Source organism: Hyperolius riggenbachi, chromosome 6, assembly GCF_040937935.1.
Source record: "Hyperolius riggenbachi isolate aHypRig1 chromosome 6, aHypRig1.pri, whole genome shotgun sequence".
Lineage (NCBI taxonomy): Eukaryota > Metazoa > Chordata > Amphibia > Anura > Hyperoliidae > Hyperolius > Hyperolius riggenbachi.
The window spans coordinates 1,200,246-1,226,406 of record NC_090651.1 but is presented as its reverse complement, the minus strand read 5'-3'; the positions used below and the strand labels follow the sequence as shown (position 1 = coordinate 1,226,406).

The window sequence follows — 26,161 nt, the reverse complement described above, 5'->3', positions numbered from 1 at the left end:
CTATGGGGTTCAGGTCAGGAGAGTTGGCAGGCCAATTGAGCACAGTAATACCATGGTCAGTAAACCATTTACCAGTGGTTTTGGCACTGTGAGCAGGTGCCAGGTCGTGCTGAAAAATGAAATCTTCATCTCCATAAAGCTTTTCAGCAGATGGAAGCATGAACCCACTTTTGAACCAGAAACAGCAGCAGAAACGCCTGACCTGGGCTACAGAGAAGCAGCACTGGACTGTTACTCAGTGGTCCAAAGTACTTTTTTCGGATGAAAGCAACTTTTGCATGTCATTCGGAAATCAAGGTGCCAGAGTCTGGAGGAAGACTGGGGAGAGGGAAATGCCAAAATGCAGGAAGTCCAGTGTCAAGTACCCACAGTCAGTGATGGTCTGGGGTGCCATGTCAGCTGCTGGTGTTGGTCTACTGTGTTTTATCAAGGGCAGGGTCAATGCAGCTAGCTATCAGGAGGTTTTGGAACACTTCATGCTTCCATCTGCTGAAAAGCTTTATGGAGATGAAGATTACATTTTTCAGCACGACCTGGCACCTGCTCACAGTGCCAAAACCACTGGTAAATGGTTTACTGACCATGGTATTACTGTGCTCAATTGGCCTGCCAACTCTCCTGACCTGAACCCAATAGAGAATCTGTGGGATATTGTGAAGAGAAAGTTGAGAGACGCAAGACCCAACACTCTGGATGAGCTTAAGGCCGCTATCGAAGCATCCTGGGCCTCCATAACACCTGAGCAGTGCCACAGGCTGATTGCCTCCATGCCACGCCGCATTGAAGCAGTCATTTCTGCAAAAGGATTCCCGACCAAGTATTGAGTACTGAACTGAACGTAATTATTTGAAGGTTGACTTTTTTTTGTTTTAAAAACACTTTTCTTTTATTGGTCGGATGAAATATGCTAATTTTTTGAGATAGGAATTTTGGGTTTTCATGAGCTGTATGCCAAAATCATCAATATTAAAACAATAAAAGGCTTGAACTACTTCAGTTGTGTGTATTTGAATCTAAAATATATGAAAGTCTAATGTTTATCAGTACATTACAGAAAATAATGAACTTTATCACAATATGCTAATTTTTTGAGAAGATCCTGTAGCATGGATGCACAGTAATGGAGGTGCGTGATCAGGTAAGACACAAAAGGAGGAGGACCCTGCCCAAAGGCTTACAATCTAGACGGAGAGGTAGGGACACGAGAGGTAGGGGACCAGAGTTCAGCTGTGTGTTTAGAGCAATTGTGAGGGGTAGCAGGCCAGAGTGAAAAGGTGAGTTTTGAGGGCCTTCTTGAAGATGTTGAGGTAGGGAGTTCCATAGTGTTGGAGCAGCTCTTGAGAAGTCCTGGAGGCGTGCATGGGATTGGGTGATGCGGAGGGCAGTCAGGTGAAGTTTATTGAGGAGCGGAGTGAGTGGCTAGGTGTGTATCTCTGGGTAAGATCGGACACAACACAGGCGTGCAGTGCCCCCCAGGGACTTCACTACACACCTTGATTGTGAATCAGATGCAAACTATGCACTAAACCCTGAAACTAGATAACCTGAATGCAAAGTGATGCACATGGATGCAGCCAGCCACAGGCAGACTTCCATTTTATACAGCAGGAGATATTGGCTGCATCCGAGCTGACCAGCTGCATAGATGTGCAGAGCCCACACACAAGCACATTACACAACTTGCAATCAAAACAGATGCAGCAAATTGAGGATGTTACCTTCCAAAAACAGTTTGTGCAGATTGTTCAACACCAGACTCGCTGAAGGATCCTCACGGAAGAATCAGAAGAATGAATGGGGGGAGGGGGGGGGGGGCATAGAAGGGGCGGGCTGCATCTCACCAGTTTCCTCCTCTTCATATTTACAGTAATAATTGCGGATAATTTCAGTATTAGGAGTGCAGTTTTTGTAATTTGCGGTTTATGTTAGAATTCTGCTCCCAGAGCTCCGCCTCCTGCAGCCCATCCTGACGCTTTCCTCTCTGTTCAGCCTATCGCTGCCGGATCGGGGATCCCGGAGATCAAATGTTACCTGAATGGGGTGAAGGTGCCAGGCGTTGTGCGGCTCCGAACCCTCATCTGCAAAGCCCTGGGGGTTCTGTTCAGTGTGTCTGCAGGTAAGAACAGCGCCCTCCTGTGGCTGCACCCCAGTACTGACACATTATCATCAGTTCACCTGTACAATCCCTCTGTGTGCTGGAAGTGAGGGATGTCTGCTTCACCCAGAGACACCAACTGCTCAGGCCTGGACTGGTGTCCTGTGTATATCTATAATACATATAATACACTATCAGCCTATAATATAGTGCAGCTCCCCCTGGTGGTCAGGCCTGGACTCCACAAGACAAGTGACGGTGTCCTGTGGTATTTGACTATATATCTATAATACATATAATACACTATCAGCCTATAATATAGTGCAGCTCCCCCTGGTGGCCAGGCCTGGACTCCACAAGACCTGTGACTGTGTCCTGTGGTATCTGACTATATATCTATAATACATATAATACACTGTCAGCCTATAATATAGTGCAGCTCCCCCTGGTGGTCAGGCCTGGACTCCACAAGACCTGTGACTGTGTCCTGTGGTATCTGACTATATATCTATAATACATATAATACACTATCAGCCTATAATATAGTGCAGCTCCCCCTGGTGGTCAGGCCTGGACTCCACAAGACATGTGACTGTGTCCTGTGGTATCTGACTATATATCTATAATACATATAATACACTATCAGCCTATAATATAGTGCAGCTCCCCCTGGTGGTCAGGCCTGGACTGGTGTCCTGTGTATATCTGTAATACATATAATACACTATCAGCCTATAATATAGTGCAGCTCCCCCTGGTGGTCAGGCCTGGACTCCACAAGACCTGTGATGGTGTCCTGTGGTATCTGACTATATATCTATAATACATATAATACACTATCAGCCTATAATATTGTGCAGCTCCCCCTGGTGGTCAGGCCTGGACTCCACAAGACCTGTGAAGGTGTCCTGTGGTATCTGACTATATATCTATAATACATATAATACACTATCAGCCTATAATATTGTGCAGCTCCCCCTGGTGGTCAGGCCTGGACTCCACAAGTCCTGTGAAGGTGTCCTGTGGTATCTGACTATATATCTGTAATACATATAATACACTATCAGCCTATAATATAGTGCAGCTCCCCCTGGTGGTCAGGCCTGGACTCCACAAGACAAGTGACGGTGTCCTGTGGTATTTGACTATATATCTATAATACATATAATACACTATCAGCCTATAATATAGTGCAGCTCCCCCTGGTGGCCAGGCCTGGACTCCACAAGACCTGTGACTGTGTCCTGTGGTATCTGACTATATATCTATAATACATATAATACACTGTCAGCCTATAATATAGTGCAGCTCCCCCTGGTGGTCAGGCCTGGACTCCACAAGACCTGTGACTGTGTCCTGTGGTATCTGACTATATATCTATAATACACTATCAGCCTATAATATAGTGCAGCTCCCCCTGGTGGTCAGGCCTGGACTCCACAAGACCTGTGATGGTGTCCTGTGGTATCTGACTATATATCTATAATACATATAATACACTATCAGCCTATAATATTGTGCAGCTCCCCCTGGTGGTCAGGCCTGGACTCCACAAGACCTGTGAAGGTGTCCTGTGGTATCTGACTATATATCTATAATACATATAATACACTATCAGCCTATAATATAGTGCAGCTCCCCCTGGTGGCCAGGCCTGGACTCCACAAGACCTGTGAAGGTGTCCTGTGGTATCTGACTATATATCTATAATACATATAATACACTATCAGCCTATAATATAGTGCAGCTCCCCCTGGTGGCCAGGCCTGGACTCCACAAGACAAGTGACGGTGTCCTGTGGTATTTGACTATATATCTGTAATACATATAATACACTATCAGCCTATAATATAGTGCAGCTCCCCCTGGTGGCCAGGCCCGGACTCCACAAGACCTGCACAGGTGTCCTGTGGTATCTGACTATATATCTATAATACATATAATACACTATCAGCCTATAATATAGTGCAGCTCCCCCTGGTGGTCAGGCCTGGACTCCACAAGACCTGCACAGGTGTCCTTTGGTATCTGACTATATATCTATAATACATATAATACACTGTCAGCCTATAATATAGTGCAGCTCCCCCTGGTGGTCAGGCCTGGACTCCACAAGACCTGTGAGGGTGTCCTGTGGTATCTGACTATATAATACATACAGTGGTTTGCAAAAGTATTCGGCCCCCTTGAAGTTTTCCACATTTTGTCACATTACTGCAACAAACATGTATCAATTTTATTGGAATTCCACGTGAAAGACCAATACAAAGTGGTGTACATGTGAGAAGTGGAACGAAAATCATACATGATTCCAAACATTTTTTACAAATAAATAACTGCAAAGTGGGGTGTGCGTAATTATTCAGCCCCCTGAGTCAATACTTTGTAGAACCACCTTTTGCTGCAATTACAGCTGCCAGTCTTTTAGGGTATGTCTCTACCAGCTTTGCACATCTAGAGACTGAAATCCTTGCCCATTCTTCTTTGCAAAACAGCTCCAGCTCAGTCAGATTAGATGGACAGCGTTTGTGAACAGCAGTTTTCAGATCTTGCCACAGATTATCGATTGGATTTAGATCTGGACTTTGACTCAGCCATTCTAACACATAGATATGTTTTGTTGTAAACCATTCCATTGTTGCCCTGGCTTTATGTTTAGGGTCGTTGTCCTCCTGGAAGGTGAACCTCCGCCCCAGTCTCAAGTCTTTTGCAGACTCCAAGAGGTTTTCTTCCAAGATTGCCCTGTATTTGGCTCCATCCATCTTCCCATCAACTCTGACCAGCTTCCCTGTCCCTGCTGAAGAGAAGCACCCCCTGAGCATGATGCTGCCACCACCATATTTGACAGTGGGGATGGTGTGTTCAGAGTGATGTGCAGTGTTAGTTTTCCGCCACACATAGCGTTTTGCATTTTGGCCAAAAAGTTCCATTTTGGTCTCATCTGACCAGAGCACCTTCTTCCACATGGTTGCTGTGTCCCCCACATGGCTTGTGGCAAACTGCAAACGGGACTTCTTATGCTTTCTGTTAACAATGCCTTTCTTCTTGCCACTCTTCCATAAAGGCCAACTTTGTGCAGTGCATGACTAATAGTTGTCCTATGGACAGAGTCTCCCACCTGAGCTGTAGATCTCTGCAGCTCATCCAGAGTCACCATGGGCCTCTGACTGCATTTCTGATCAGCGCTCTCCTTGTTCGGCCTGTGAGTTTAGGTGGATGGCCTTGTCTTGGTAGGTGTACAGTTGTGCCATACTGCTTCCATTTCTGAATGATCACTTGAACAGTGCTCCTTGGGATGTTCAAGGCTTTGGAAATCTTTTTGTAGCCTAAGCCTGCTTTAAATTTCTCAATAACTTGATCCCTGACCTGTCTTGTGTGTTCTTTGGACTTCATGGTGTTGTTGCTCCCAAGATTCTCTTAGACAACCTCTGAGGCCGGCACAGAGCAGCTGTATTTGTACTGACGTTAGATTACACACAGGTGCACTCTATTTAGTCATTAGCACTCATCAGGCAATGTCTATGGGCAACTGACTGCACTCAGACCAAAGGGGGCTGAATAATTACGCACACCCCACTTTGCAGTTATTGATTTGTAAAAAATGTTTGGAATCATGTATGATTTTCGTTCCACTTCTCACGTGTACATCACTTTGTTTTGGTATTTCACATGGAATTCCAATAACATTAATTCATGTTTGTGGCAGTAATGTGACAAAATGTGGAAAACTTCAAGGGGGCCGAATACTTTTGCAAACCACTGTATAATGCACTATCAGCCTATAATGTAGTGCAGCTCCCCCTGGTGGTCAGGCCTGGACTCCAGAAGACCTGCACAGGTGTCCTGTGGTATCTGACTATATATCTATTATTATTATGTAGCATTTATATAGTTCCAACATCTCCTTACCATAGTCATAGCCTAATGTCCTACCATATTATTATTATGTATTTATATAGCACTGACATCTCCTGCAGCACATTACAGAGTACATAGCCATGTCACTGACTGTCCTCAGAGGAGCTCACACTCTAATCCTACCATAGTCATAGTCTAATGTCCTACCATATTATTATTATGTATTTATATAGCACTGACATCTCCTGCAGCACATTACAGAGTACATAGTCATGTCACTGACTGTCCTCAAAGGTGCTCACACTCTAATCCTACCATAGTCATAGTCTAATGTCCTACCATATTATTATGTATTTATACAGCACTGACATCTCCTGCAGCACATTACAGAGTACATAGTCATGTCACTGACTGTGCACTGGAGGAGCTCACACTCTAATCCCTACCATAGTCATAGTCTAATGTCCTACCATATTATTATTATGTATTTATACAGCACTGACATATTCTGCAGCACATTACAGCGTACATAGTCATGTCACTGACTGTCCTCAGAGGAGCTCACAATCTAATCCTACCATAGCCATAGTGTAATGTCCTTCCATATTATTATTATGTATTTATATATCACTGACATCTTCTGCAGCACCTTACAGAGTACATAGTCATGTCACTGACTGTCCTCAGAGGAGCTCACAATCTAATCCTACCATAGCCATAGTGTAATGTCCTTCCATATTATTATTATGTATTTATATATCACTGACATCTTCTGCAGCATATTACAGAGTACATAGTCATGTCACTTACTGTCCTCAGAGGAGCTCACACTCTAATCCTACCATAGTCATAGTCTAATGGCCTACCATATTATTATTATGTATTTATATAGCACTGACATCTTCTGCAGCACATTACAGAGTACATAGTCATGTCACTGACTGTCCTCAGAGGAGCTCACATTCTAATCCTACCATAGTCATAGTCTAATGTCCTACCATATTATTATTATGTATTCATATAGCACTGACATCTCCTGCAGCACATTACAGAGTACATAGTCATGTCACTGACTGTTCTCAGAGGAGCTCACACTCTAATCCTACCATAGTCATAGTCTAATGTCCTATCATATTATTATTATGTATTTATATAGCACTGACATCTCCTGCAGCACATTACATAGTACATAGTCATGTCATTGACTGTCCTCAGAGGAGCTCACAATCTAATCCTACCATAGTCATAGTCTAATGTCCTACCATATTATTATTATGTATTTATATAGCACTGACATCTTCTGCAGCACATTACAGAGTACATAGTCATGTCACTGACTGTCCTCAGAGGAGCTCACAATCTAATCCTACCATAGCCATAGTGTAATGTCCTTCCATTTTATTATTATGTATTTATATATCACTGACATCTTCTGCAGCATATTACAGAGTACATAGTCATGTCACTTACTGTCCTCAGAGGAGCTCACACTCTAATCCTACCATAGTCATAGTCTAATGGCCTACCATATTATTATTATGTATTTATATAGCACTGACATCTTCTGCAGCACATTACAGAGTACATAGTCATGTCACTGACTGTCCTCAGAGGAGCTCACATTCTAATCCTACCATAGTCATAGTCTAATGTCCTACCATATTATTATTATGTATTCATATAGCACTGACATCTCCTGCAGCACATTACAGAGTACATAGTCATGTCACTGACTGTTCTCAGAGGAGCTCACACTCTAATCCTACCATAGTCATAGTCTAATGTCCTATCATATTATTATTATGTATTTATATATCACTGACATCTTCTGCAGCATATTACAGAGTACATAGTCATGTCACTTACTGTCCTCAGAGGAGCTCACACTCTAATCCTACCATAGTCATAGTCTAATGGCCTACCATATTATTATTATGTATTTATATAGCACTGACATCTTCTGCAGCACATTACAGAGTACATAGTCATGTCACTGACTGTCCTCAGAGGAGCTCACATTCTAATCCTACCATAGTCATAGTCTAATGTCCTACCATATTATTATTATGTATTCATATAGCACTGACATCTCCTGCAGCACATTACAGAGTACATAGTCATGTCACTGACTGTTCTCAGAGGAGCTCACACTCGAATCCTACCATAGTCATAGTCTAATGTCCTATCATATTATTATTATGTATTTATATAGCACTGACATCTCCTGCAGCACATTACATAGTACATAGTCATGTCATTGACTGTCCTCAGAGGAGCTCACAATCTAATCCTACCATAGTCATAGTCTAATGTCCTACCATATTATTATTATGTATTTATATAGCACTGACATCTTCTGCAGCACATTACAGAGTACATAGTCATGTCACTGACTATCCTCAGAGGAGATGACAATCTAATCCTGTCATAGTCTAATGTCCTACCATATTATTATTGTGTATTTATATAGCACTGACATCTTCTGCAGCACATTACAGAGTACATAGCTATGTCACTGACTGTCATCAGAGGAGCTCACAATCTAAGCCTACCATAGTCATAGCCTAATGTCCTACCATATTATTATTATTATTATGTATTTATATAGCACTGACATTTTCTGCAGCACATTACAGAGTACATAGTCATGTCACTGACTGTCCTCAGAGGAGCTCACACTCTAATCCTACCATAGTCATAGTCTAATGTCCTACCATATTATTATTATTATGTATTTATATAGCACTGACATCTTCTGCAGCACATTACAGAGTACATAGTCATGTCACTGACTGTCCTCAGAGGAGCTCACACTCTAATCCTACCATAGTTATAGTCTAATGTCCTACCATATTATTATTATTAGCATGTATTTATATAGCACTGACATCTCCTGCAGCACATTACAGAGTACATAGTCATGTCACTGACTGTCCTCAGAGGAGTTTACAATCCAATCCTACCATAGTTATAGTCTAATCTCCTACCATATTATTATGTATTTATATAGCACTGACATCTCCTGGAGCACATTACAGAGTACATAGTCATGTCACTGACTGTGCACTGTAGGAGCTCACACTCTAATCCCTACCATAGTCATAGTCTAATGTCCTACCATATTATTATTATGTATTTATACAGCACTGAAATATTCTGCAGCACATTACAGAGTACATAGTCATGTCACTGACTGTCCTCAGAGGAGCTCACAATCTAATCCTACCATAGCCATAGTGTAATGTCCTTCCATATTATTATTATGTATTTATATATCACTGACATCTTCTGCAGCACCTTACAGAGTACATAGTCATGTCACTGACTGTCCTCAGAGGAGCTCACAATCTAATCCTACCATAGCCATAGTGTAATGTCCTTCCATATTATTATTATGTATTTATATATCACTGACATCTTCTGCAGCATATTACAGAGTACATAGTCATGTCACTGACTGTCCTCAGAGGAGCTCACACTCTAATCCTACCATAGTCATAGTCTAATGCCCTACCATATTATTATTATGTATTTATATAGCACTGACATCTCCTGCAGCACATTACAGAGTACATAGTCATGTCACTGACTGTCCTCAGAGGAGCTCACACTCTAATCCTACCATAGTCATAGTCTAATGTCCTACCATATTATTATTATGTATTTATATAGCACTGACATCTCCTGCAGCACTGTACAGATTACATAGTCATGTCACTGACTGTCCTCAGAGGAGCTCACACTCTAATCCTTACATAGTCATAGTCTAATGTCCTACCATATTATTATTATGTATTTATATAGCACTGACATCTTCTGCAGCACATTACAGGGTACATAGTCATGTCACTGACTGTCCTCAGAGGAGCTCACACTCTAATCCTACCATAGGCATAGTCTAATGTCCTACCATATTATTATTATGTATTTATATAGCACTGACATCTCCTTCAGCACATTACAGAGTACATAGTCATGTCACTGACTGTCCTCAGAGGAGCTCACACTCTAATCCTACCATAGGCATAGTCTAATGTCCTACCATATTATTATGATGTATTTATATAGCACTGACATCTTCTGCAGCACATTACAGAGTACATAGTCATGTCACTGACTGTCCTCAGAGGAGCTCACACTCTAATCCTACCATAGTCATAGTCTAATGTCCTCCCATATTATTATTATTATGTATTTATATAGCACTGACATCTTCTGCAGCGCTGTACAGAGTACATAGTCATGTCACTGACTGTCCTCAGAGGAGCTCACACTCTAATCCTACCATAGTCATAGTCTAATGTCCTACCATATTATTATTATTATGTATTTATATAGCACTGACATCTCCTGCAGCACATTACAGAGTACATAGTCATGTCACTAACTGTCCCCAGAGGAGCTCACACTCTAATCCTACCATAGTCATAGTCTAATGTCCTACCATATTATTATTATGTATTTATATAGCACTGACATCTTCTGCCGCACATTACAGAGTACATAGTCATGTCACTGACTGTCCTCAGAGGAGCTCACACTCTAATCCTACCATAGTCATAGTCTAATGTCCTACCATATTATTATTATGTATTTATATAGCACTGACATCTTCTGCAGCACTGTACAGAGTACATAGTCATGTCACTGACTATCCTCATAGGAGCTCACACTCTAATCCTACCATAGTCATAGTCTAATGTCCTACCATATTATTATTATGTATTTATATAGAACTGACATCTTCTGCAGCACATTACAGAGTACATAGTCATGTCACTGACTGTCCTCAGAGGAGCTCACACTCTAATCCTACCATAGTCATAGTCTAATGGCCTACCATATTATTATTATGTATTTATATAGCACTGACCTCTCCTGCAGCACATTACAGAGTACATAGTCATGTCACTGACTGTCCTCAGAGGAGCTCACATTCTAATCCTACCATAGTCATAGTCTAATGTCCTACCATATTATTATTATGTATTCATATAGCACTGACATCTCCTGCAGCACATTACAGAGTACATAGTCATGTCACTGACTGTTCTCAGAGGAGCTCACACTCTAATCCTACCATAGTCATAGTCTAATGTCCTATCATATTATTATTATGTATTTATATAGCACTGACATCTCCTGCAGCACATTACAGAGTACATAGCCATGTCACTGACTGTCCTCAGAGGAGCTCACACTCTAATCCTACCATAGTCATGGTCTAATGTCCTACCATATTATTATTATTATGTATTTATATAGCACTGACATCTTCTGCAGCACATTACAGAGTACATAGTCATGTCACTGACTGTCCTCAGAGGAGCTCACACCCTAATCCTACCATAGCCATAGTGTAATGTCCTACCATATTATTATTATGTATTTATATAGCACTGACATCTTCTGCAGCACATTACAGGGTACATAGTCATGTCACTGACTGTCCTCAGAGGAGCTCACACTCTAATCCTACCATAGGCATAGTCTAATGTCCTACCATATTATTATTATGTATTTATATAGCACTGACATCTCCTGCAGCACATTACAGAGTACATAGTCATGTCACTGACTGTCCTCAGAGGAGCTCACACTCTAATCCTACCATAGGCATAGTCTAATGTCCTACCATATTATTATGATGTATTTATATAGCACTGACATCTTCTGCAGCACATTACAGAGTACATAGTCATGTCACTGACTGTCCTCAGAGGAGCTCACACTCTAATCCTACCATAGTCATAGTCTAATGTCCTCCCATATTATTATTATTATGTATTTATATAGCACTGACATCTTCTGCAGCGCTGTACAGAGTACATAGTCATGTCACTGACTGTCCTCAGAGGAGCTCACACTCTAATCCTACCATAGTCATAGTCTAATGTCCTACCATATTATTATTATTATGTATTTATATAGCACTGACATCTCCTGCAGCACATTACAGAGTACATAGTCATGTCACTAACTGTCCCCAGAGGAGCTCACACTCTAATCCTACCATAGTCATAGTCTAATGTCCTACCATATTATTATTATGTATTTATATAGCACTGACATCTTCTGCCGCACATTACAGAGTACATAGTCATGTCACTGACTGTCCTCAGAGGAGCTCACACTCTAATCCTACCATAGTCATAGTCTAATGTCCTACCATATTATTATTATGTATTTATATAGCACTGACATCTTCTGCAGCACTGTACAGAGTACATAGTCATGTCACTGACTATCCTCAGAGGAGCTCACACTCTAATCCTACCATAGTCATAGTCTAATGTCCTACCATATTATTATTATGTATTTATATAGTACTGACATCTTCTGCCGCACATTACAGAGTACATAGTCATGTCACTGACTGTCCTCATAGGAGCTCACACTCTAATCCTACCATAGTCATAGTCTAATGTCCTACCATATTATTATTATGTATTTATATAGAACTGACATCTTCTGCAGCACATTACAGAGTACATAGTCATGTCACTGACTGTCCTCAGAGGAGCTCACACTCTAATCCTACCATAGTCATAGTCTAATGGCCTACCATATTATTATTATGTATTTATATAGCACTGACCTCTCCTGCAGCACATTACAGAGTACATAGTCATGTCACTGACTGTCCTCAGAGGAGCTCACACTCTAATCCTACTATAGTCATAGTCTAATGCCCTACCATATTATTATTATGTATTTATATAGCACTGACATCTTCTGCAGCGCTGTACAGAGTACATAGTCATGTCACTGACTGTCCTCAGAGGAGCTCACACTCTAATCCTACCATAGTCATAGTCTAATGTCCTACCATATTATTATTATGTATTTATATAGCACTGACATCTTCTGCAGCGCTGTACAGAGTACATAGTCATGTCACTGACTGTCCTCAGAGGAGCTCTCAGTCCAATCCTACCATAGTCATAGTGTAATATCCTACCATATTATTATTATGTATTTATATAGCACTGACATCTTCTGCAGCACATTACAGAGTACATAGTCATGTCACTGACTGTCCTCAGAGGAGCTCACAATCTAATCCTACCATAGTCATAGTCTAATGTCCTACCATATTATTATTATGTATTTATATAGCACTGACACCTTCTGCAGCACTGTACAGAGTACATAGTCATGTCACTGACTATCCTCAGAGGAGATGACAATCTAATCCTGTCATAGTCTAATGTCCTACCATATTATTATTGTGTATTTATATAGCACTGACACCTTCTGCAGCACTGTACAGAGTACATAGTCATGTCACTGACTATCCTCAGAGGAGATGACAATCTAATCCTGTCATAGTCTAATGTCCTACCATATTATTATTGTGTATTTATATAGCACTGACATCTTCTGCAGCACATTACAGAGTACATAGTCATGTCACTGACTGTCCTCAGAGGAGCTCACACTCTAATCCTACCATAGTCATAGTCTAATGTCCTACCATATTATTATTATTATGTATTTATATAGCACTGACATCTTCTGCAGCACATTACAGAGTACATAGTCATGTCACTGACTGTCCTCAGAGGAGCTCACACTCTAATCCTACCATAGTTATAGTCTAATGTCCTACCATATTATTATTATTATTAGCATGTATTTATATAGCACTGACATCTTCTGCAGCACATTACAGAGTACATAGTCATGTCACTGACTGTCCTCAGAGGAGCTCACACTCTAATCCTACCATAGTCATAGTCTAATGTCCTACCATATTATTATTATTATGTATTTATATAGCACTGACATCTTCTGCAGCACATTACAGAGTACATAGTCATGTCACTGACTGTCCTCAGAGGAGCTCACACTCTAATCCTACCATAGTCATAGTCTAATGTCCTACCATATTATTATTATTATGTATTTATACAGCACTGACATCTCCTGCAGCACATTACAGAGTACATAGTCATGTCACTGACTGTCCTCAGAGGAGTTTACAATCCAATCCTACCATAGTTATAGTCTAATCTCCTACCATATTATTATGTATTTATACAGCACTGACATCTCCTGCAGCACATTACAGAGTACATAGTCATGTCACTGACTGTCCTCAGAGGAGCTCACACTCTAATCCTGCCATAGTCCTAGTCTAATGTCCTTCCATATTATTATTATGTATTTATATAGCACTGACATCTCCTGGAGCACATTACAGAGTACATAGTCATGTCACTGACTGTGCACTGGAGGAGCTCACACTCTAATCCCTACCATAGTCATAGTCTAATGTCCTACCATATTATTATTATGTATTTATACAGCACTGACATATTCTGCAGCACATTACAGAGTACATAGTCATGTCACTGACTGTCCTCAGAGGAGCTCACATTCTAATCCTACCATAGTCATAGTCTAATGTCCTACCATATTATTATTATGTATTCATATAGCACTGACATCTCCTGCAGCACATTACAGAGTACATAGTCATGTCACTGACTGTTCTCAGAGGAGCTCACACTCTAATCCTACCATAGTCATAGTCTAATGTCCTATCATATTATTATTATGTATTTATATAGCACTGACATCTCCTGCAGCACATTACAGAGTACATAGCCATGTCACTGACTGTCCTCAGAGGAGCTCACACTCTAATCCTACCATAGTCATGGTCTAATGTCCTACCATATTATTATTATTATGTATTTATATAGCACTGACATCTTCTGCAGCACATTACAGAGTACATAGTCATGTCACTGACTGTCCTCAGAGGAGCTCACACCCTAATCCTACCATAGCCATAGTGTAATGTCCTACCATATTATTATTATTATGTAGTCATATAGCACTGACATCTCCTGCAGCACATTACAGAGTACATAGTCATGTCATTGACTGTCCTCAGAGGAGCTCACAATCTAATCCTACCATAGTCATAGTCTAATGTCCTACCATATTATTATTATGTATTTATATAGCACTGACATCTTCTGCAGCACATTACAGAGTACATAGTCATGTCACTGACTATCCTCAGAGGAGATGACAATCTAATCCTGTCATAGTCTAATGTCCTACCATATTATTATTGTGTATTTATATAGCACTGACACCTTCTGCAGCACTGTACAGAGTACATAGTCATGTCACTGACTATCCTCAGAGGAGATGACAATCTAATCCTGCCATAGTCTAATGTCCTACCATATTATTATTGTGTATTTATATAGCACTGACATCTTCTGCAGCACATTACAGAGTACATAGCTATGTCACTGACTGTCATCAGAGGAGCTCACAATCTAAGCCTACCATAGTCATAGCCTAATGTCCTACCATATTATTATTATTATTATGTATTTATATAGCACTGACATCTTCTGCAGCACATTACAGAGTACATAGTCATGTCACTGACTGTCCTCAGAGGAGCTCACACTCTAATCCTACCATAGTCATAGTCTAATGTCCTACCATATTATTATTATTATGTATTTATATAGCACTGACATCTTCTGCAGCACATTACAGAGTACATAGTCATGTCACTGACTGTCCTCAGAGGAGCTCACACTCTAATCCTACCATAGTTATAGTCTAATGTCCTACCATATTATTATTATTAGCATGTATTTATATAGCACTGACATCTCCTGCAGCACATTACAGAGTACATAGTCATGTCACTGACTGTCCTCAGAGGAGTTTACAATCCAATCCTACCATAGTTATAGTCTAATCTCCTACCATATTATTATGTATTTATATAGCACTGACATCTCCTGGAGCACATTACAGAGTACATAGTCATGTCACTGACTGTGCACTGGAGGAGCTCACACTCTAATCCCTACCATAGTCATAGTCTAATGTCCTACCATATTATTATTATGTATTTATACAGCACTGAAATATTCTGCAGCACATTACAGCGTACATAGTCATGTCACTGACTGTCCTCAGAGGAGCTCACAATCTAATCCTACCATAGCCATAGTGTAATGTCCTTCCATATTATTATTATGTATTTATATATCACTGACATCTTCTGCAGCACCTTACAGAGTACATAGTCATGTCACTGACTGTCCTCAGAGGAGCTCACAATCTAATCCTACCATAGCCATAGTGTAATGTCCTTCCATATTATTATTATGTATTTATATATCACTGACATCTTCTGCAGCATATTACAGAGTACATTGTCATGTCACTTACTGTCCTCAGAGGAGCTCACACTCTAATCCTACCATAGTCATAGTCTAATGGCCTACCATATTATTATTATGTATTTATATAGCACTGACATCTTCTGCAGCACATTACAGAGTACATAGTCATGTCACTGACTGTCCTCAGAGGAGCTCACATTCTAATCCTACCATAGTCATAGTCTAAAGTCCTACCATATTATTATTATGTATTCATATAGCACTGACATCTCCTGCAGCACATTACAGAGTACATAGTCATGTCACTGACTGTTCTCAGAGGAGCTCACACTCTAATCCTACCATAGTCATAGTCTAATGTCCTATCATATTATTATTATGTATTTATATAGCACTGACATCTCCTGCAGCACATTACAGAGTACATAGCCATGTCACTGACTGTCCTCAGAGGAGCTCACACTCTAATCCTACCATAGTCATAGTGTAATGTCCTACCATATTATTATTATGTAGTCATATAGCACTGACATCTCCTGCAGCACATTACAGAGTACATAGTCATGTCATTGACTGTCCTCAGAGGAGATCACACTCTAATCCTGCCATAGTCATAGTGTAATGTCCTACCATATTATTATTATGTATTTATATAGCACTGACATCTTCTGCAGCACATTACGGAGTACATAGTCATGTCATTGACTGTCCTCAGAGGAGATCACACTCTAATCCTGCCATAGTCATAGTGTAATGTCCTACCATATTATTATTATGTATTTATATAGCACTGACATCTTCTGCAGCACATTACGGAGTACATAGTCATGTCATTGACTGTCCTCAGAGGAGCTCACACTCTAATCCTACCATAGTCATAGTCTAATGTCCTACCATATTATTATTATGTATTTATATAGCACTGACATCTCCTGCAGCACATTACAGAGTGCATAGTCATGTCACTGACTGTCCTCAGAGGAGCTCACAATCTAATCCTACCATAGTCATAGTCTAATGTCCTACCATATTATTATTATGTAATTATATAGCACTGACATCTTCTGCAGCACATTACAGAGTACATAGTCATGTCACTGACTGCCCTCAGAGGAGCTCACAATCTAATCCTACCATAGTCATAGTGTAATGTCCTACCATATTATTATTATGTATTTATATAGCACTGACATATTCTGCAGCACATTACAGAGTACACAGTCATGTCACTGGCTGTCCTCAGAGGAGCTCACACTCTAATCCTACCACAGTCATAGTCTAATGCCCTACCATATTATTATTATTATGTATTTATATAGCACTGACATCTTCTGCAGCACATTACAGAGTACATAGTCATGTCACTGACTGTCCCCAGAGGAGCTCACAATCTAATCCTACCACAGTCATAGTCTAATGTCCTACCATATTATTATTATGTATTCATATAGCACTGACATCTTCTGCAGCACATTACAGGGTACATAGTCATGTCACTGACTGTCCTCAGAGGAGCTCACACTCTAATCCTACCATAGTCATAGTCTAATGTCCTACCATATTATTATTATTATGTATTTATATAGCACTGACATCTTCTGCAGCACATTACAGAGTACATAGTCATGTCACTGACTGTCCTCAGAGGAGCTCACACTCTAATCCTACCATAGTCATAGTCTAATGTCCTACCATATTATTATTATGTATTTATATAGCACTGACATCTTCTGCAGCTCATTACAGAGTACATATTCATGTCACTGACTCTCCTCAGAGGAGCTCACAATCTAATCCTACCATAGTCATAGTCTAATGTCCTACCATATTATTATTATGTAATTATATAGCACTGACATCTTCTGCAGCACATTACAGAGTACATAGTCATGTCACTGACTGCCCTCAGAGGAGCTCACAATCTAATCCTACCATAGTCATAGTGTAATGTCCTACCATATTATTATTATGTATTTATATAGCACTGACATATTCTGCAGCACATTACAGAGTACACAGTCATGTCACTGGCTGTCCTCAGAGGAGCTCACACTCTAATCCTACCACAGTCATAGTCTAATGCCCTACCATATTATTATTATTATGTATTTATATAGCACTGACATCTTCTGCAGCACATTACAGAGTACATAGTCATGTCACTGACTGTCCCCAGAGGAGCTCACAATCTAATCCTACCACAGTCATAGTCTAATGTCCTACCATATTATTATTATGTATTCATATAGCACTGACATCTTCTGCAGCACATTACAGGGTACATAGTCATGTCACTGACTGTCCTCAGAGGAGCTCACACTCTAATCCTACCATAGTCATAGTCTAATGTCCTACCATATTATTATTATGTATTTATATAGCACTGACATCTTCTGCAGCACATTACAGAGTACATAGTCATGTCACTGACTGCCCTCAGAGTAGCTCACACTCTAATCCTACCATAGGCATAGTCTAATGTCCTACCATATTATTATTATGTATTTATATAGCACTGACATCTTCTGCAGCACTTTACAGAGTACATAGTCATGTTACTGACTGTCCTCAGAGGAGCTCACACTCTAATCCCTGCCATAGTCATAGTCTAATGTCTTACCATATTATTATTATGTATTTATATAGCACTGACATCTCCTGCAGCACATTACAGAGTACGTAGTCATGTCACTGACTGTCCTCAGAGGAGCTCACACTCTAATCCTACCATAGTCATAGTCTAATGTCCTACCATATTATTATTATTAGCATGTATTTATATAGCACTGACATCTCCTGCAGCACATTACAGAGTACATAGTCATGTCACTGACTGTCCTCAGAGGAGTTTACAATCCAATCCTACCATAGTTATAGTCTAATCTCCTACCATATTATTATGTATTTATACAGCACTGACATCTGCTGCAGCACATTACAGAGTACATAGTCATGTCACTGACTGTCCTCAGAGGAGCTCACACTCTAATCCTGCCATAGTCCTAGTCTAATGTCCTTCCATATTATTATTATGTATTTATATAGCACTGACATCTCCTGGAGCACATTACAGAGTACATAGTCATGTCACTGACTGTGCACTGGAGGAGCTCACACTCTAATCCCTACCATAGTCATAGTCTAATGTCCTACCATATTATTATGATGTATTTATATAGCACTGACATCTTCTGCAGCACATTACAGAGTACATAGTCATGTCACTGCCTGTCCTCAGAGGAGCTCACACTCTAATCCTACCATAGTCATAGTGTAATGTCCTCCCATAATATTATTATGTATTTATATAGCACTGACATATTCTGCAGCACATTAAGAGTACACAGTCATGTCACTGGCTGTCCTCAGAGGAGCTCACACTCTAATCCTACCATAGTCATAGTCTAATGTCCTACCATATTATTATTATGTATTTATATAGCACTGACATCTTCTGCAGCACATTACAGAGTACATAGTCATGTCACTGCCTGTCCTCAGAGGAGCTCACACTCTAATCCTACCATAGTCATAGTCTAATGTCCTACCATATTATTATTATGTATTTATATAGCACTGACATCTTCTGCAGCACTTTACAGAGTACATAGTCATGTTACTGACTGTCCTCAGAGGAGCTCACACTCTAATCCCTGCCATAGTCATAGTCTAATGTCTTACCATATTATTATTATGTATTTATATAGCACTGACATCTCCTGCAGCACATTACAGAGTACGTAGTCATGTCACTGACTGTCCTCAGAGGAGCTCACACTCTAATCCTACCATAGTCATAGTCTAATGTCCTACCATATTATTATTATTAGCATGTATTTATATAGCACTGACATCTCCTGCAGCACATTACAGAGTACATAGTCATGTCACTGACTGTCCTCAGAGGAGTTTACAATCCAATCCTACCATAGTTATAGTCTAATCTCCTACCATATTATTATGTATTTATACAGCACTGACATCTGCTGCAGCACATTACAGAGTACATAGTCATGTCACTGACTGTCCTCAGAGGAGCTCACACTCTAATCCTGCCATAGTCCTAGTCTAATGTCCTTCCATATTATTATTATGTATTTATATAGCACTGACATCTCCTGGAGCACATTACAGAGTACATAGTCATGTCACTGACTGTGCACTGGAGGAGCTCACACTCTAATCCCTACCATAGTCATAGTCTAATGTCCTACCATATTATTATTATGTATTTATACAGCACTGACATATTCTGCAGCACATTACAGCGTACATAGTCATGTCACTGACTGTCCTCAGAGGAGCTCACAATCTAATCCTACCATAGCCATAGTGTAATGTCCTTCCATATTATTATTATGTATTTATATATCACTGACATCTTCTGCAGCACCTTACAGAGTACATAGTCATGTCACTGACTGTCCTCAGAGGAGCTCACTATCTAATCCTACCATAGCCATAGTGTAATGTCCTTCCATATTATTATTATGTATTTATATATCACTGACATCTTCTGCAGCATATTACAGAGTACATAGTCATGTCACTTACTGTCCTCAGAGGAGCTCACACTCTAATCCTACCATAGTCATAGTCTAATGGCCTACCATATTATTATTATGTATTTATATAGCACTGACATCTTCTGCAGCACATTACAGAGTACATAGTCATGTCACTGACTGTCCTCAGAGGAGCTCACATTCTAATCCTACCATAGTCATAGTCTAATGTCCTACCATATTATTATTATGTATTCATATAGCACTGACATCTCCTGCAGCACATTACAGAGTACATAGCCATGTCACTGACTGTCCTCAGAGGAGCTCACACTCTAATCCTACTATAGTCATAGTCTAATGTCCTACCATATTATTATTATGTAGTTATATAGCACTGACATCTTCTGCAGCACATTACAGAGTACATAGTCATGTCACTGACTGTTCTCAGAGGAGCTCACACTCTAATCCTACCATAGTCATAGTCTAATGTCCTATCATATTATTATTATGTATTTATATAGCACTGACATCTCCTGCAGCACATTACAGAGTACATAGCCATGTCACTGACTGTCCTCAGAGGAGCTCACACTCTAATCCTACCATAGTCATAGTGTAATGTCCTACCATATTATTATTATGTAGTCATATAGCACTGACATCTTCTGCAGCACATTACGGAGTACATAGTCATGTCATTGACTGTCCTCAGAGGAGCTCACACTCTAATCCTACCATAGTCATAGTCTAATGTCCTACCATATTATTATTATGTATTTATATAGCACTGACATCTTCTGCAGCACATTACGGAGTACATAGTCATGTCATTGACTGTCCTCAGAGTAGATCACACTCTAATCCTGCCATAGTCATAGTGTAATGTCCTACCATATTATTATTATGTATTTATATAGCACTGACATCTTCTGCAGCACATTACGGAGTACATAGTCATGTCATTGACTGTCCTCAGAGGAGCTCACACTCTAATCCTACCATAGTCATAGTCTAATGTCCTACCATATTATTATTATGTATTTATATAGCACTGACATCTTCTGCAGCACATTACGGAGTACATAGTCATGTCATTGACTGTCCTCAGAGTAGATCACACTCTAATCCTGCCATAGTCATAGTGTAATGTCCTACCATATTATTATTATGTATTTATATAGCACTGACATCTTCTGCAGCACATTACGGAGTACATAGTCATGTCATTGACTGTCCTCAGAGGAGCTCACACTCTAATCCTACCATAGTCATAGTCTAATGTCCTACCATATTATTATTATGTATTTATATAGCACTGACATCTCCTGCAGCACATTACAGAGTACATAGTCATGTCACTGACTGTCCTCAGAGGAGCTCACACTCTAATCCTACCATAGTCATAGTCTAATGTCCTTTCATATTATTATTATGTATTTATATAGCACTGACATCTTCTGCAGCACATTAAAGAGTACATAGTCATGTCACTGACTGTCCTCAGAGGAGCTCACACTCTAATCCTACCATAGTCATAGTCTAATGTCCTACCATATTATTATTATTATGTATTTATATAGCACTGACATCTTCTGCAGCTCATTACAGAGTACATATTCATGTCACTGACTCTCCTCAGAGGAGCTCACAATCTAATCCTACCATAGTCATAGTCTAATGTCCTACCATATTATTATTATGTAATTATATAGCACTCACATCTTCTGCTGCACATTACAGAGTACATAGTCATGTCACTGACTGTCCTCAGAGGAGCTCACAGTCTAATCCTACCATAGTCATAGTCTAATGTCCTACCATATTATTATTATGTATTTATATAGCACTGACATCTTCTGCAGCACATTACAGAGTACATAGTCATGTCACTGCCTGTCCTCAGAGGAGCTCACACTCTAATCCTACCATAGTCATAGTGTAATGTCCTCCCATAATATTATTATGTATTTATATAGCACTGACATATTCTGCAGCACATTACAGAGTACACAGTCATGTCACTGGCTGTCCTCAGAGGAGCTCACACTCTAATCCTACCATAGTCATAGTGTAATGTCCTACCATATTATTATTATTATGTATTTATATAGCACTGACATCTTCTGCAGCACATTACAGAGTACATAGTCATGTCACTGACTGTCCCCAGAGGAGCTCACAATCTAATCCTACCACAGTCATAGTCTAATGTCCTACCATATTATTATTATTAGCATGTATTTATATAGCACTGACATCTCCTGCAGCACATTACAGAGTACATAGTCATGTCACTGACTGTCCTCAGAGGAGTTTACAATCCAATCCTACCATAGTTATAGTCTAATCTCCTACCATATTATTATGTATTTATACAGCACTGACATCTGCTGCAGCACATTACAGAGTACATAGTCATGTCACTGACTGTCCTCAGAGGAGCTCACACTCTAATCCTGCCATAGTCCTAGTCTAATGTCCTTCCATATTATTATTATGTATTTATATAGCACTGACATCTCCTGGAGCACATTACAGAGTACATAGTCATGTCACTGACTGTGCACTGGAGGAGCTCACACTCTAATCCCTACCATAGTCATAGTCTAATGTCCTACCATATTATTATGATGTATTTATACAGCACTGACATATTCTGCAGCACATTACAGCGTACATAGTCATGTCACTGACTGTCCTCAGAGGAGCTCACAATCTAATCCTACCATAGCCATAGTGTAATGTCCTTCCATATTATTATTATGTATTTATATATCACTGACATCTTCTGCAGCACCTTACAGAGTACATAGTCATGTCACTGACTGTCCTCAGAGGAGCTCACTATCTAATCCTACCATAGCCATAGTGTAATGTCCTTCCATATTATTATTATGTATTTATATATCACTGACATCTTCTGCAGCATATTACAGAGTACATAGTCATGTCACTTACTGTCCTCAGAGGAGCTCACACTCTAATCCTACCATAGTCATAGTCTAATGGCCTACCATATTATTATTATGTATTTATATAGCACTGACATCTTCTGCAGCACATTACAGAGTACATAGTCATGTCACTGACTGTCCTCAGAGGAGCTCACATTCTAATCCTACCATAGTCATAGTCTAATGTCCTACCATATTATTATTATGTATTCATATAGCACTGACATCTCCTGCAGCACATTACAGAGTACATAGCCATGTCACTGACTGTCCTCAGAGGAGCTCACACTCTAATCCTACTATAGTCATAGTCTAATGTCCTACCATATTATTATTATGTAGTTATATAGCACTGACATCTTCTGCAGCACATTACAGAGTACATAGTCATGTCACTGACTGTTCTCAGAGGAGCTCACACTCTAATCCTACCATAGTCATAGTCTAATGTCCTATCATATTATTATTATGTATTTATATAGCACTGACATCTCCTGCAGCACATTACAGAGTACATAGCCATGTCACTGACTGTCCTCAGAGGAGCTCACACTCTAATCCTACCATAGTCATAGTGTAATGTCCTACCATATTATTATTATGTAGTCATATAGCACTGACATCTTCTGCAGCACATTACGGAGTACATAGTCATGTCATTGACTGTCCTCAGAGGAGCTCACACTCTAATCCTACCATAGTCATAGTCTAATGTCCTACCATATTATTATTATGTATTTATATAGCACTGACATCTTCTGCAGCACATTACGGAGTACATAGTCATGTCATTGACTGTCCTCAGAGTAGATCACACTCTAATCCTGCCATAGTCATAGTGTAATGTCCTACCATATTATTATTATGTATTTATATAGCACTGACATCTTCTGCAGCACATTACGGAGTACATAGTCATGTCATTGACTGTCCTCAGAGGAGCTCACACTCTAATCCTACCATAGTCATAGTCTAATGTCCTACCATATTATTATTATGTATTTATATAGCACTGACATCTTCTGCAGCACATTACGGAGTACATAGTCATGTCATTGACTGTCCTCAGAGTAGATCACACTCTAATCCTGCCATAGTCATAGTGTAATGTCCTACCATATTATTATTATGTATTTATATAGCACTGACATCTTCTGCAGCACATTACGGAGTACATAGTCATGTCATTGACTGTCCTCAGAGGAGCTCACACTCTAATCCTACCATAGTCATAGTCTAATGTCCTACCATATTATTATTATGTATTTATATAGCACTGACATCTCCTGCAGCACATTACAGAGTACATAGTCATGTCACTGACTGTCCTCAGAGGAGCTCACACTCTAATCCTACCATAGTCATAGTCTAATGTCCTTTCATATTATTATTATGTATTTATATAGCACTGACATCTTCTGCAGCACATTAAAGAGTACATAGTCATGTCACTGACTGTCCTCAGAGGAGCTCACACTCTAATCCTACCATAGTCATAGTCTAATGTCCTACCATATTATTATTATTATGTATTTATATAGCACTGACATCTTCTGCAGCTCATTACAGAGTACATATTCATGTCACTGACTCTCCTCAGAGGAGCTCACAATCTAATCCTACCATAGTCATAGTCTAATGTCCTACCATATTATTATTATGTAATTATATAGCACTCACATCTTCTGCTGCACATTACAGAGTACATAGTCATGTCACTGACTGTCCTCAGAGGAGCTCACAGTCTAATCCTACCATAGTCATAGTCTAATGTCCTACCATATTATTATTATGTATTTATATAGCACTGACATCTTCTGCAGCACATTACAGAGTACATAGTCATGTCACTGCCTGTCCTCAGAGGAGCTCACACTCTAATCCTACCATAGTCATAGTGTAATGTCCTCCCATAATATTATTATGTATTTATATAGCACTGACATATTCTGCAGCACATTACAGAGTACACAGTCATGTCACTGGCTGTCCTCAGAGGAGCTCACACTCTAATCCTACCATAGTCATAGTGTAATGTCCTACCATATTATTATTATTATGTATTTATATAGCACTGACATCTTCTGCAGCACATTACAGAGTACATAGTCATGTCACTGACTGTCCCCAGAGGAGCTCACAATCTAATCCTACCACAGTCATAGTCTAATGTCCTACCATATTATTATTATGTATTCATATAGCACTGACATCTTCTGCAGCACATTACAGAGTACATAGTCATGTCACTGACTGTCCTCAGAGTAGCTCACACTCTAATCCTACCATAGGCATAGTCTAATGTCCTACCATATTATTATTATGTATTTATATAGCACTGACATCTTCTGCAGCACTTTACAGAGTACATAGTCATGTCACTGACTGTCCTCAGAGGAGCTCACACTCTAATCCCTGCCATAGTCATAGTCTAATGTCTTACTATATTATTATTAGGTATTTATATAGCACTGACATCTCCTGCAGCACATTACAGAGTACGTAGTCATGTCACTGACTGTCCTCAGAGGAGCTCACACTCTAATCCTACCATAGTCATAGTCTAATGTC

The 26,161-nt window shown here is 39.7% G+C and overlaps 1 protein-coding gene across 1 annotated transcript in view; it reads left to right on the top strand.

The window, feature by feature from the left end:
• CLCN6 (chloride voltage-gated channel 6) overlaps positions 1–26,161 on the top strand; it is a 282,298-nt gene that overhangs the window by 103,947 nt on the left and 152,190 nt on the right. Inside the window, exon 7 of the mRNA XM_068238749.1 lies at positions 1,990–2,116. Coding sequence (XP_068094850.1) covers positions 1,990–2,116 — 127 coding nt within the window. The remainder of the gene's footprint in view (positions 1–1,989; positions 2,117–26,161) is intronic.